Raw genomic sequence first — 13,459 nt, 5'->3', positions numbered from 1 at the left:
TGAATGCCATTGAAACGTATCTAGTCACAAGTTCAAATCATTACTCTGAGTAAATTTTTCTCTACAGGCTTCAGCAATAAAAAGTTAATCAAGCTCTTAAAGTGGGGGTCTGGTTGTTTGCACTTGACAGTAGGTGAGCAAAAAGCACTGGAAGTGGGAATGACTTACGACTTCCCACCAGCTTCCTCATCGACTTTCCATGTAAGAATTGGCAGGCAGCATCAGAAAACATGGTCATGAGATTAGAGCTGACTGTGGTGGCTCAGCAGTGTTGCAGGGGCCACAACATTGCCAAAACAGCTGGTCTGAAAATCCTTGAATTTTAAGTTCCACTGGAGTAATGAGTCCTAGGTTTTGGGCACATTCTTTAAGTTGAGGTACATTGACTCAAAAACGTTGCTCTGTGATGCGCCATTCTAAGAAATTTTGCAAAATAGGAAATGCCTGCCCTTTATTATTCCTCCTGCAGGCCAGTTCAGAGAACACTTAGCTTCACATAGGATGCTTACAATGCCTTTATGTATCTGGTATTTTTCAGTTATCTTTCTGCTGCCAAGTGGCACTGGGGATGGAACATCTCTCCAATAGCAGGTTTGTCCACAAAGACTTGGCGGCTCGGAACTGCCTGGTCAGTGCGCAAAGGCAGGTGAAGCTGGCAAAACTAAGCCTCAACAAAGATGTTTACAACAGGTAAGATAGCTTAGATCTCTCTTAGCGGATGCTCCAAAGGCCATGTTTAGAAGATTTGGACAGAGCTGATTTATCCTTTGCTTCTCCATATTCAGCGAATACTATCACTACCACCAAGCCTGGATTCCACTTCGTTGGATGCCCCCTGAAGCTGTCTTGGAGGATGAATTCTCCACAAAATCTGATGTGTGGTCCTTTGGGGTGGTCATGTGGGAAATATTTACATTGGGGGAATTGCCGCATTCATCATTGGGGAATGAAGAGGTGTTAGCAGGTATGTGGACCCTTATTAAATTTTTCCTTATCTAGTGAAATGTTCGTAGACTGGAGCAACACTGGACTGTTGTAAAACAGCTTCTTTATTAAGCCCCTTTATTCTACATGGGGCTTCCCTTGAAATGCACTCGGAGACTGCAGTTGGTCCAGAATGCGGCCGCGCGGGTGATTATGGGGAGTACTAAGTACTCCCATGTGACACCTCTCCTGCGCGAGCTGCACTGGCTTCCTGTGATCTATCGGGTGCGTTTCAAGGTCTTGATTACGATCTTTAAAGCGCTCCATGGCTCAGGACCTAGTTACCTGCGGGATCGTATTCTGCCCCATACATCCCTACGACCCATCCGCTCGCACAGAGAGGGACTTCTCCAGGTGCCGTCCACCAGACAGTGCCATGGGGCGGCGCCTAGGAGCAGAGCCTTCTCTGTGGCGGGCCCAGCCCTGTGGAATGACCTCCCCCCGGATATTAGGACCACTACTGACCTCCGCTCCTTCCGTGTAAAGCTCAAGACCCACCTATTCCAAATAGCCGGCTAACTAAGCGTCATAACTTCATAACGCTCCTATGGGTTTTTTAATTCAGTAATTTTATTTAATGGGATTTTAAATTGTGTTTTTAATTGTCTTTCACTTATGAGTCTACCTCCTCCATGCACATGTATATGTCCTTGTTCTTTATGTATGTATGTTTGTTTTTATCTGTATTTTATCTGTTTTGATTGTACGCCGCCCCGAGTCCTTCGGGAGAGGGTTGCGGCTAATCAAATAAAATTATTATTATTATTATTATTATTATTATTATTATTATTATTATTATTATTATTATTATTATTATTATTATTATTAAGTGAGTTAGTTTAATTAGTTTAATGAAAAGAAGGACTAGAGGAGACATGATAGCAGTGTTCCAATATCTCAGGGGCTGCCACAAAGAAGAGGGAGTCAAACTATTCTCCAAGGCACCTGAGGGTAGAACAAGAACAATGGGTGGAAAATAATCAAGGAGAGAAGCATCTTAGAACTAAGGAGAAATTTCCTGACAGTTAGAACAATTAATCAGTTGAACAACTTACCCCCAAAAGTTGTGAATGTGCTGCTGGTGTACTTTATTTAATAAAGAGATTTTATTACAATCTCTTCAATACAATTTCAGACAGGATCGAAAAAGAGGAAAGATGAATGGGATGGAATTGGAAGAGAGAATTGACTGAAAGACAGTACTGTTTCTCATCTCATTTTGATTTGAGAAATCTTCTAAAACAAACAGATCTATTATACAGAAAATGGATATTTTAAAAATAAAAATTATCTAAGTTGCTGCTTGAAGGCAAATAATTAAGGAGCTGTACTGTTGCTGAAAAGTTGATCATACATGCATCCTAGAAAAAAACCTAGGAGGGCAGTTCTTACCCTGTGCTTTCTTTTTCTCTGTTTAGGTTTACAGTCTGGGAAAATGAAGCTTCCCCATCCAGAGGGTTGTCCCTCCAAATGTTACAAGTTGATGCAGCGCTGTTGGGCTCAAAGCCCAAAGGACCGCCCATCTTTCAGCGAAATTGCTAACATGCTTGGAGAAAGCCCATCAGAAAGCAAGGCCTGAATAGGAAATGCCCACCCTATTCAGAGGTTGGATTGGGCTGAAATCACATTTTGGGGTTTTGACTGTTACAGATTCTCAATGGGACCTAACAGAACCAAAAGGGACCAAGAACTTTTACACTAGTGGATGAAGGCTGTGTATGTTTTCTTGATCCAAGATGTCTTCACCAGGCTGTGTTCTCTGTGCCCGGCCAGGCTGCATTCCTCCAGGGTCTACCTCCGACTTCCACAGGACTAGATAAAAACATCTTAGAAATGAAGGGAATGCTGGGAACGTCCGTCTTAGGATAATTTCACAAGGAAAGCCTGTAACAAGTTTTTGGGACTTCTCTGTCTTGGCACATTTAACCTTTTATTTACTTTTCAAATCCTTTCATGGAAAAGCACAGACAAGTTACTTCTGGGAAAGAGTTTTGGTTTGGGGGTGAGGGCGGGGGTGGGGAAGGGCCCATGCACAGAATCATGCTGCTCAGCCATAAATATTTTTTGGCAGGAGGCATTAAGACGGCAACAGGGAAACAAAACTTGACAACGCCTGTTGTCGCTTTTATAATTTTTGTAGTATCTGGCCAGATCTTGTGAAGCAACAGTGCTTCACAGCACAATAGCAGCCCTATTCCAAGCTGATAAAATTTTTGATCCTGTAATCGTTTCTCACTTGACTGGAATCAGAAAGGTCTGGACTGCCAATTATTGAAGAGATCCAGTGACTTTTCCTTGATCATATCCCTGCAAAGGAGATAAGGAGAATCTTTCTTAAGACAAGGAGGAACCTGCATATTTATTGAACAATGCTTTATTTCTCCTCCTGGTACTGTCAAGTCTGTCAGGCCTTCTGCTGCCTCCTTACATACCCAGAGAAAAAGCAACAAACACTTAAGTGCCTGGCATATGAAGGAGACTTTCAGTAGCTTTCCTGATTATCTAATGCCGCTTTTTTATATGATTCTTTTGGGCAATGTTTGTTTTTCTTACTTTTTTAAAGAAATGTTGACACTTTGCAGCCTAAGTAATTCTTTTATATGCACATATGTATGTATATATATATATGTATATATACATTATTGGAATTGCAGTCTAGAGTCAGTTTAACTTCAGTTTGCTTGAGCAGAGGAGTAGAACAGCCAAGACGTTTTTTTAATAAAATAAAATAAAATACACTGCTTGCAATAAAGAATCCCTCTCAAGCATAAATTGCAATCTGTGTTTCTTTTCTGTTTGTCTGAATAAAACCATCTAGAAGGATTGTGAGATATAAGCAACAAATGCTATCATATTAAGGTTGCATGGACAGTCATAAAGCAATTTTACTTCATATTCTTCTGAAATGCTTTTACTTATTGAATTTCTCTTATGTTTTTCCATTGTCTGGGTTGAATTCATGACTAATGCTATGTCATTATTCATATGAATAGAAAACAACCCAAACTCAGAGCTGAGCATTATTTGTGAACTTAGCAGTTATTTCTCAACTATTGTAATTGGGTCGAGACCGTGTTATTCTTGAGATATAGCATCTGAATTTCATCATATAGCATATTCTCCCAGTCCTGATTTGATCATTTAATATACAATGGGAGTCTTCCCCCCAAAAACGGCTAATTCCATGGCAGCTCTTTCCCAATACATCACCATGATTAGTCCAACAAACTAAGACCTCATCTGTTTGAATTTAAGAAACCTAAATAGTGTTTGTTTTGTATTTAATAACTTGGGAGGTATGCCATACAGCAATGAATACTGTATTGTAATGTTTCTCATACTTGGCAACTTGAAGACAGATGGACCAGCTCCCAGAATCCCCCAGCCAACCTTGAAGGCTGGGAATTCTGGGAGTTGAAAACTGCCCATTTTCAAATTGCCAAGAAATTGAAGGATAGCTTTATGAAATAAAAGTCCTTTATGGTAAAGGATGCATGGTCACTGTAAATATCTAAGATCTGTATTCCCGAATAAAACAAAAAGCAGCTATACAACTGTCAACTGCAATTTCTGAAGATTGCCCAGAAGGATTGCATAATAAATTAATACTTAGATACTGTATTACCAGATAAGCATACCAACACACTCAATGTGCATTGGAATAAAAGAAATGGCTGTTGGAAAGCCTTCATATTCCTTCAGCTCTTAGTAATCCCTGTCTAAATGCATATATAGGATTGTGCTCTTGCACAGACTTTTCAAGAACCTAAACTTAAGATTGCAGCCCTTTGGAATCTTTTGCACAAAAGCTCAATTCTTTGTCTTCTGTTTTTCAGCCATGACCGCCATTTCCAGGTTTCTTTTACTATATTTTCTCTTGTGTTATTTTTCTGTTCCATTCTCTGTAGTGTGCTGGCATTTTTTTTGAAGAAACACAGAGACATGGTGAAAAATGATCTGCTGTGAATGACTAAAAACTGTTTCTTCTCTCCAAATAGACTTGGAGTTTACTGAAAGGACTGAAAAACTCCAATCAGTTGAACCCAACTGTCACTTGCCAGAATTCACATTAAAGCCAACATCCTCCTTAAACAAATTCAGTGAAAAGGAATTTATCATCTGCTTCAATAATCAAACTACTTTTTCCACAGGATTTTTTTTTTACAATGATCTAATGACCACAGCCACTGTAGCTCCCCCACCACCTTATCTCCCCAATCCCTTATCCATGCCCTTCTGTCTATTCTGCATAGTGGCACTTGTCAGCAGCAGCTTCAGAGCTGGGCCTGAAGTAGAAGCCCAGGGCCTTTAGCAGTGTCAATCAACTGCCACGGCCACCAGGCATTGACTTCAGTCTCACTGCCACTGAGAAATGACATATCAAACCCAATCCGGAGCCAGACACATGAGCACCATTTTGCCCAGTCTCAATTGTCCCCACAGCCCTGCCTAGTTTAAGGACCTGCTATGCATCATTCACCTTCAGCTGTTTTCCTGCAGTTTCTGACAGGCCCACACAACCTCTTTGAGGCAGCTTCTCCCAGAATCAGTCCTGCTTCATGCCATTCTCCAAGCTGGCATCTAATTCTTGCAATAGATCCGAAGCCTCATCCCACACATTGCACACACCATTTTTTTCTCTAAAGTTGTGATGCGGGGAATGAAGTATCCGAAGTGTCATGAGAATGGGTTCCTACTGCCCGCCATGCCAGCATCCTCTTTCATGAGTCTTCAGAACCTCTGCAAAGGCTCTGTTGGCATCTTCAAATATACTGATGGTACTTCTTCACTGAGCCTTGATAATTGATCTCTGAGGTTGACTAGCTAATTTATCCATGATCTAATGCCTCATATCAGTTGTTGTGCTCTGGGGGGGGGGCAAATAGACATTCGAGCTCCAGGTATCAGCTGCACATCCAGTTGTTTTTCCAGGTCTTCTTGAATCTGGGACATAATATGTAACTGATCATCTCAAGTTGTGACAGCTTCCTCTTCATTGAAAAATTGTTTCTCAGTGTAGATGAGGTTCTTCTTTCTATCCATAGTTCCCTCGTACATTTCATACGTCCCCTCTCATTAGGTCTTCTACTGTTGTAGCATTCCATCAGTTCTGGAGTCTCTTGTCTATGTATGGTTTGTTTTCAGTAGCCCATTTATCATCATATTGTTCTGATTCCTCAGTGGAACTTGTTAATCCAGGTGATGTGTGAATCAACATCTCTCTTAGTTTGTGTCATTCTCCTATTTGAGATAGGCAGGTGAAACACTAAAGGCAGGTAAAGCGTTTGGATAAAGATCCTCCTGGTAAGGGAGGTACCATTCAGGATTCAAACCCCAGTCTCTTTTGTCAAAAGGTGGCACTCTAAGCACTATGCTATCCAGCCACTTAATACATATACTTATTTTCTAAACTCGGCACCAGTTCTGCCAGTGATATATAGACTAGATAACAAATCCCCCTTTGGGCCATCATTTCAGAAATATTTTCTTACCAGATGCTTCAATGCTTTCAACAATGACAAAACTTCTAATGTAGTATTGCCTTAACTGAAAAGTAGAGATACATTCAGAGATGTATCCGCCTTGACAATGAGTTGTATAGCATAATCAAACAGCACAGGAAATGTTTTATGATATTTAGTATTATGGGATAAATTGTTTTATCATCATTTTTATGTCATAAAATATTTTGTAAAATTTGCTAAAGTTTTAATTCCACAGAATTAGTCCCAGATTTTGGACACATTCTGTAAATTAAATGTTGAAATTCCATCACTGTGGATTATTTCCATTGATTCTATACTGTTGAAAATCCATGAAGTAAATCTGAATAAATTTCAGTTGCTAATTGCGGTCTGCCATTACATTTCTGATGTAATGATGGATTTGCCCTTGAATAATGACAGAAGGATTCTCTCTCAGTTCCTCATTGGAAGAACTTCTTTGGCACCAAAGGATGCATTTGGAAGAAGACAGTAGTTGTTGTCCGATGTTCTTTCTCAACTTGTTTGTTCTCAACTTTTGTTCGGAAAGGTTCATCATTGCTGTATAAATGAAGAGCTCATTAGGTAGAGGTTGCAAATTGCCAATCATAACTCTTTGTTTTGTACAGCAGAAATTGCCAGTTTCTCCAACGAATAGGAAGACATGACAGTAAGGGTAGGCTGACCATGGTACCAACATCAGAAATATTACCTTGTGGAAGTTTTGCTTTTTGTCTCACTTTCTGCCAAGGTTTTGTTGCTTAAGGCGGGTATTGTTGTATTTAGGAACTCTCAAAGTAATTAGGGTTTGCAACATATTCTCGAGTTGATCTTCCCTTTCCTCTTCCATCTTTGTTTGACTCCTCATTCTGCCATCCTTTTTTTTTTTGTTTTAAACAAAATTTTATTGGTTTTTAAAAAAATAAACAAGGAAAGGGGTAGTGGAATAGGTTACAAATTTTGGCAGTTACAATATGCAGGAGGTGGTCCCTCCCCCCGTGCTCATACTTTTCATTTATTAATACATTAGATTATTACAAGTTAATAGTACTTTGTCAGCATATAAACTTTTATCTTCAAATAATTTCAATCATTTTACAGCAAACAGATTTTCTTGTTCATTTTTGTGATCTGAGTTTTCTCGATGTTGCTCCTTCTCCCCCCCGCCAGCAGAGCTCCGGCCCCTCCCGTGTCCTGTGTGTCCGGTGTAGTATCATCAGGTTTATCTAGGAGGGCTTTATTTTTATCCATAAAGGCCTGAGCCTCTGTGGTTGTGTTGATTCTGACTCTTGTGTCCTCCCAGAATATTAGCATACCTTCAGGCATCAGCCATCTAAACCACACCCCTTCCTGGTATAATTTCTTCGCTAATAGCGAATAGTTTTTTCTTTTCTCTCTCACTTTCTTGGGGATCTGTTTCAGCTCATTCTGCCATCCTGACTTAATCTATGAACCCACAATCCTGTGGATCAGCTGTCAAACTTTCTTCAAAGCTCTGACCCTCAAAGTTTTTCTGCCTGCTTTTCTGCTCACAGTTTTGAACTGAAACTCTTTAAAGCAAACCTGTTAAACGTTCGGGGAAAACTTGTCTTTTTACTGCATGTGTGTTTTTGCACTTATTTGTTTACTTGCTTACTTACTTGCCAAATGTTAGCTAGTTAGTTAGACAGCTAGATAGAAGAGAGAGAGAGATAACAGATAGACCAGCTGTTAGCAATGTTAAAGTACTGATGTCTTGAGTTCAAATTACTATTTGGTCACCAAATTCAGTGAATCCAACTCCTTTATTTTCTCATTCTTCTTTCTTTGTATTTTCTGTGCAATGCTATCACAAAGAAGTTTCCCATTTTTCTGCATAAACCCTAAAGCTTACTTCTGGGAATCTGTGAAGATATTGAATTAGACATGCATTTTTCTAGTTTAATCAAACCACGTGATTGTCAATGTGTGGCAGGGCCTTATCTAATTGTTTAGTTCAAATATTTTGAATAAGTATGGGATAGGGCAGGGGTCAGCAAACTGCGGCTCCGGAGCCACATGTGGCTCTTTCCTCCTTCTGTTGCGGCTCCATCACCGGTCGGCGCCACAATTTTGAGAGGAGCTTCCGGTGGTGGAGGGGAGAAAAGCACAGTGCGCCAGGAGAAGACTCTATGGCAGGGGTGTCCAAACTTGGCAACTTTAAGACTTGTGGACTTCAACTCCCAGAATTCCCCAGCCAGCAGAGCTGGCTGGGGAATTCTGGGAGTGGAAGTCCACAAGTCTTAAAGTTGCCAAGTTTGGACACCCCTGCTCTATGGCAAGGGGAGGGTTTTCCAGTTGTCTCCACAATTGATAGGGCTTTCGGTTATGACAGGTAGAGGAAAAAGGGCGCCGTTCTAGGAGGAGACTCTATGGTGGGGGAACTGAACTTCCGGTCAGCTCCAGAATTGAACAGGGGGCTTCCGGTTAGGACTTTTGTGGCTCCCGGTGTTTTCTTTTCTGTGGGAAACGGGTCCAAATGGCTCTTTGAGTGTTTAAGTTTGCTGACCCCTGGGATAGGGATTTCAAGGGAAGACATGAACGGAGCCACCTAACCTGCATTCTCTTTAAGCTGCAGAGAAGCTAGGCATTCTAACCACATTTACGTTTACAGTCCAATCAGATGAGCATGATATACCATAAATGGAAAAAATAGGAGGGAATGAGATACACAAGAGCAGAAGATGCCTGAAGGCAAGGAGTAACTTTGTGAAGGTTTCAAAACTATTTTGCAAATTAATTGAGCAGCAATACATACCAACTGCTTTACTTGCCTGAACTGTCAGTCAGCTGAACCTGGAGCAGATTTCCTTCCCAGTTTGAACTGCAGTAATTACAAGTTTGTCTGTGGTAGCTAAAACAAACAAGACAACTTCAACTGGCTGCTAATATGTGCTGGAATTATTTTATAGTGTAGCTCTGACAAGAGAAGAAATGAAGGGTCTCGGTGCATAATCACAAACTCTCAATTACAGGCTGTAACTGCAGGATTCCCAACGTTCCCCTCAACTTAATCCCATTGCACACGTCTGATTCTAATTAATTTGAATTCCCCATCTGAGAATGGAGCTTACAGCAAGTGGGAAGCAATCTGAGCTGATGGTGACAGGGCAAAATCTTCCCCTGAGGCCTATTCTTGCTAAAATTGGTGGGCCAGCAGCAGTATTTCAGTTGCTCTGAAGGTTCTGCATGGTTGAAGCTCTCAAGTAGACACTCTTCATTCTGTCCACTGTCCCCCTTCTAAGCAAAAGGAATGAAAAGCAACTGCTCCCTTTCTCCTGCCATCAAAGACTGATGTAAAGAGGCCACACCTCATTACAGCTAAAGCCTTTTCAGCTTTCAACACATGAGCGCTTTGGGTGGGGTTCGTTCATGAACTATCCTGAACATGTCAATTTTCATTCATGGAGTACAACATGTATCTGGTATTAGTAAATCCAATGAAATAGAGAAGGCAAGGACTTTGCCCTACTTTAGGGCAACAAATTATTAAATTGACAAATATTAATTCTGTCGAGTAATTATGCATCCTGTAAGTACTTCTTTTTGTCTACCTTGAACCAGCTGTAAACACCACTGTCAAAATACTATAGGATGAAGGTTAGTATAGGAATGATTTGATTTGCAATAATCTTTGGATTGAAGAAATGGCACCTATGCCCAAGAATTTATTTTTTCACCAGACACTGTAGAACAAAAGGATTGGGAATCTTGAACACATACTTCCACTGTATATAGTTATGTTTAATCTTTGAATGGACTACATTTACTATTTAGTAGTGCTGAATTTGTAATGTATATAGATTATATTTATTATATTTATACCACCAGTTAATAATATATTCCCTGAACAATGTATGGAGTTATTTGGAGAGGGCAACATAAAAGGTAAAATGTAAAAATATACTAAGAATCAATCTTTTTTTTTTTTGATACTGGGGCCCTTGTGAAATTATACATGCCTAAATAGTAGTATACATAAACATGTAGTGCCTTAGTCTTGAGATAGTCTTATTCCTGACATCTCATAAGACTTCAGGGTTTTTGTCCAGAATTCTGTCAGATTTCAGCACCCTTGATTAAATTCAGTTGAAGATAGTAAAATCGTATGAGATTTAGCAATCCTATATATGGGTTTTTAGCCATAAACAAAACATTATTGAAATTAGGGATCTTTCAAATTCAAAACAGGGAAATTCCACAAGAAGAGGAAGTAATTAGGAAAATTCTGATTTGTGCTGAAATGGATAAATTGACATGGGAATTGAAGAACAAAGACGAATCAGAATATTATAAGATCTGGGATAAATTTTATTGATGGTTGGAACTAAAAAGGAAAGACCCAAAATAAGCAATGGCTAAGATTTATAGGATGGAGATTAGAATTATGTATGAAATCACAACAGTGAAAATGTATAAGACAAGAACAAAGCAACATGGATGGAAATACGATAACCTTATATTTGTAAATACTGAATAGACCAATTGTAAATAAGCATGGTGGTTATAATATTTAACTTTATATTCTAGTATGTATGGCAAAGACATTGCCAGGATGGTTACACCGTGTCCAATGTTTTAATGTGTGTTTAATAAACACGATGCCCATCATTTTGCCACTCCTTAAAAAAAAGTTGTATAAAATTAAGGCCAACAGTGAAAACACCAGTAGCCCAAACTTAAAAGTTACTGAAACAACTTTTGAACATGATGCCCATCATTTTGCCACTCCTTAAAAAAAAAAGTTGTATAAAATTAAAGCAACAGTAAAAACCTCAGTACCCCAAACTTAAAAGTTACTGAAACAAAAAACTTTTCCACCAGTGATAGAAAGATCTTAATGGAGATGTAAGCGACATCTGAAAAGGCCCTTTCCCCAGCAACAACACCTAACATCTTTTTAAATGGGGTAAGAGAGAGCCTCTAAAAATGCTCTGAATGTCTGAGTAGGCTCACACAAAAGGCTGATTAAAACTTTATGACAGTCAATAGTCAGTTAATCAAATACACTCCAGTTTCATGAGCAAGAAACTAAAAACAAATCCTGGGTACTTAAATATGGTTTATACAGGAAATGATGCATAAATTTCACATTTAATCCTATTAATGGAGAAAGATTTTTAAATGCAATGATTTATCTGATGGCATAGTCTGTAGACAACTTTGCAAACCTGTCCCCGCTCTATCGATGATTTCTATGTTATGAGCTGGTAAGACCATCATTATAGAATAAATCTGAATGTCCTAGAAGCTTTCCCATTGATTTACTGCATGTCATGGTAAAAAAGCAATGCAAAAAATACACTCAACAGATCAAAAAGCTTTCATATTATGTTCAGAATAAAATATTGTAGCACATTTCCCTTTTAAAATGCTATCAGAGGGCATAAACTCATAGTAATGAAAATGCTCTCATATAAAAGAATTGTATTTTTTCCCAATTTTAACTTTGACCTTTCTGTGATTGAGTTGATTTAGATAGTTGTTCTTATCATTGTCAGTCAAGTTTCATTACGGCTTTTCCTTCTGAGAACATAGCAATAAACAAGAATGATGGGTCAATACCAGCAGAACTCAGTTTCCACTTAAGTTTTTCTGATGTAATAAATTTAATAATATCAAGAAAAATTAACTTTGCAAGATGAGTTCTTAAACTAAGTCAGTAGCTGCGTGGTCAAATAGTTTCACTTACATTCAATTCTATTTTGCATAGTGGTAGTCCCATTTCTTAATCATTGGAATAATTGGACCATCTATCAGCCTGGCAATCCCCTTCCCTCCCAATTTTCTTATGACTTCTTCAATAGAGCTTGAGCTGTCAGAGTCCATGTAGCTTCCCAAGTAACAGTTGAGAATGACTCTATGCTCAAAATAGTTCAAGAGCTGCTGGAACAAAATGACCATCACATTTCTGAATAGGAAATGAGCACATCTGAGTAGGCTTTTATATGCTCCTTGTGAGTCCCTCTTTTACCAATAGTATGTTTTAAAATTCTGACTTATCTAGTCTTGTGATAATTTAAACACAGCCTCATTTTCTAATCTGTCTTCCTTTCCTTTCCTCCCCTTCCCTTTTGCAAAAGTCATAATTTTTGATGTTTATACTAGATGAGTTCAAATCACCAGGACCTGATGGATTACACCCCAGGGTTCTAAAGGAACTGGCAGACGAGATCTCAGAACCACTGAACTATATCTTTCAGAGATCCTGGAGCACTGGGGAACTACCAGAGGACTGGAAAAGAGCTGATGTGGTTCCCATCTTCAAAAAATGGGGGAAAAAACAGATCCAGGAAACTAACAGACCTACCAGCCTGACCTCAATACCAGGAAAGATTCTGGAAAAGATAATCAAGCAACAAATTAGTGAACACCTAGAAGCAAACAAAGTAATAGCCAAAAGCCAGAAATTATGAATGTTCCAACACTGAAAGTTTTTAAGAGGAAATTGGATAACCATTTGTCTGAAATGGTATAGAATTCCCCAATTCCTGTAACTGTTCTTTGTATGTTTTAGCCGCCAGTCACCTAATCCTTTGTTGCTCTTCTCTGCACTCTTTCTAGATTCTCAACATCTTTTTTATATCATCGGTGACCAAAACTGGATGCAGTATTCCAAGTGTGGCCTTACTAAGGCTTTATATAGTGATACTCTTTTGAGCTTCTCCACACTGTTGAGCTTCTCCACACTGGTATCTTCTCTTTTCACACCTGAGAGATGGGCATTTTGGACTCAGCTCCCTGCCAACCATGTCTTTTGCACCAGTCAATTATTACTATTATCAGAAATGGAACTCTTTTATGGTTTTGTATTTTTGTTAGTTTGATTGTGCAACTGCAGGATCTAAGTCCCACACCTTCAGTTTCAATTGATGCTCTGTAAACCGCTTAGGGCAGGGGTCTCCAATCTTGGCAACTTTAAGACTTGTGGACTTTAACTCCCAGGATTCTTCAGCCAGCTTTGCTGGCTGAGG

General features: G+C 39.2%; 1 protein-coding gene across 1 annotated transcript in view; it reads left to right on the top strand.

Moving 5' to 3' along the window:
* Positions 1 to 3,756, top strand: part of PTK7 (protein tyrosine kinase 7 (inactive)) — a 95,760-nt gene extending 92,004 nt beyond the window's left edge. Inside the window, exons 18-20 of the mRNA XM_081944739.1 lie at positions 539 to 690; positions 786 to 964; positions 2,403 to 3,756. Coding sequence (XP_081800865.1) covers positions 539 to 690; positions 786 to 964; positions 2,403 to 2,563 — 492 coding nt within the window. The 3' untranslated portion in view covers positions 2,564 to 3,756. The remainder of the gene's footprint in view (positions 1 to 538; positions 691 to 785; positions 965 to 2,402) is intronic.
* The last annotated feature ends 9,703 nt before the right edge of the window (positions 3,757 to 13,459 follow it).

The sequence above is a fragment of the Natrix helvetica genome, assembly GCF_964273705.1.
Source record: "Natrix helvetica genome assembly, chromosome: 2".
In the NCBI taxonomy this organism is placed as follows: Eukaryota; Metazoa; Chordata; class Lepidosauria; order Squamata; family Natricidae; genus Natrix; species Natrix helvetica.
Note: the sequence above shows the minus strand (reverse complement) of the source record. Positions and strands in the feature narration are given on the sequence as shown.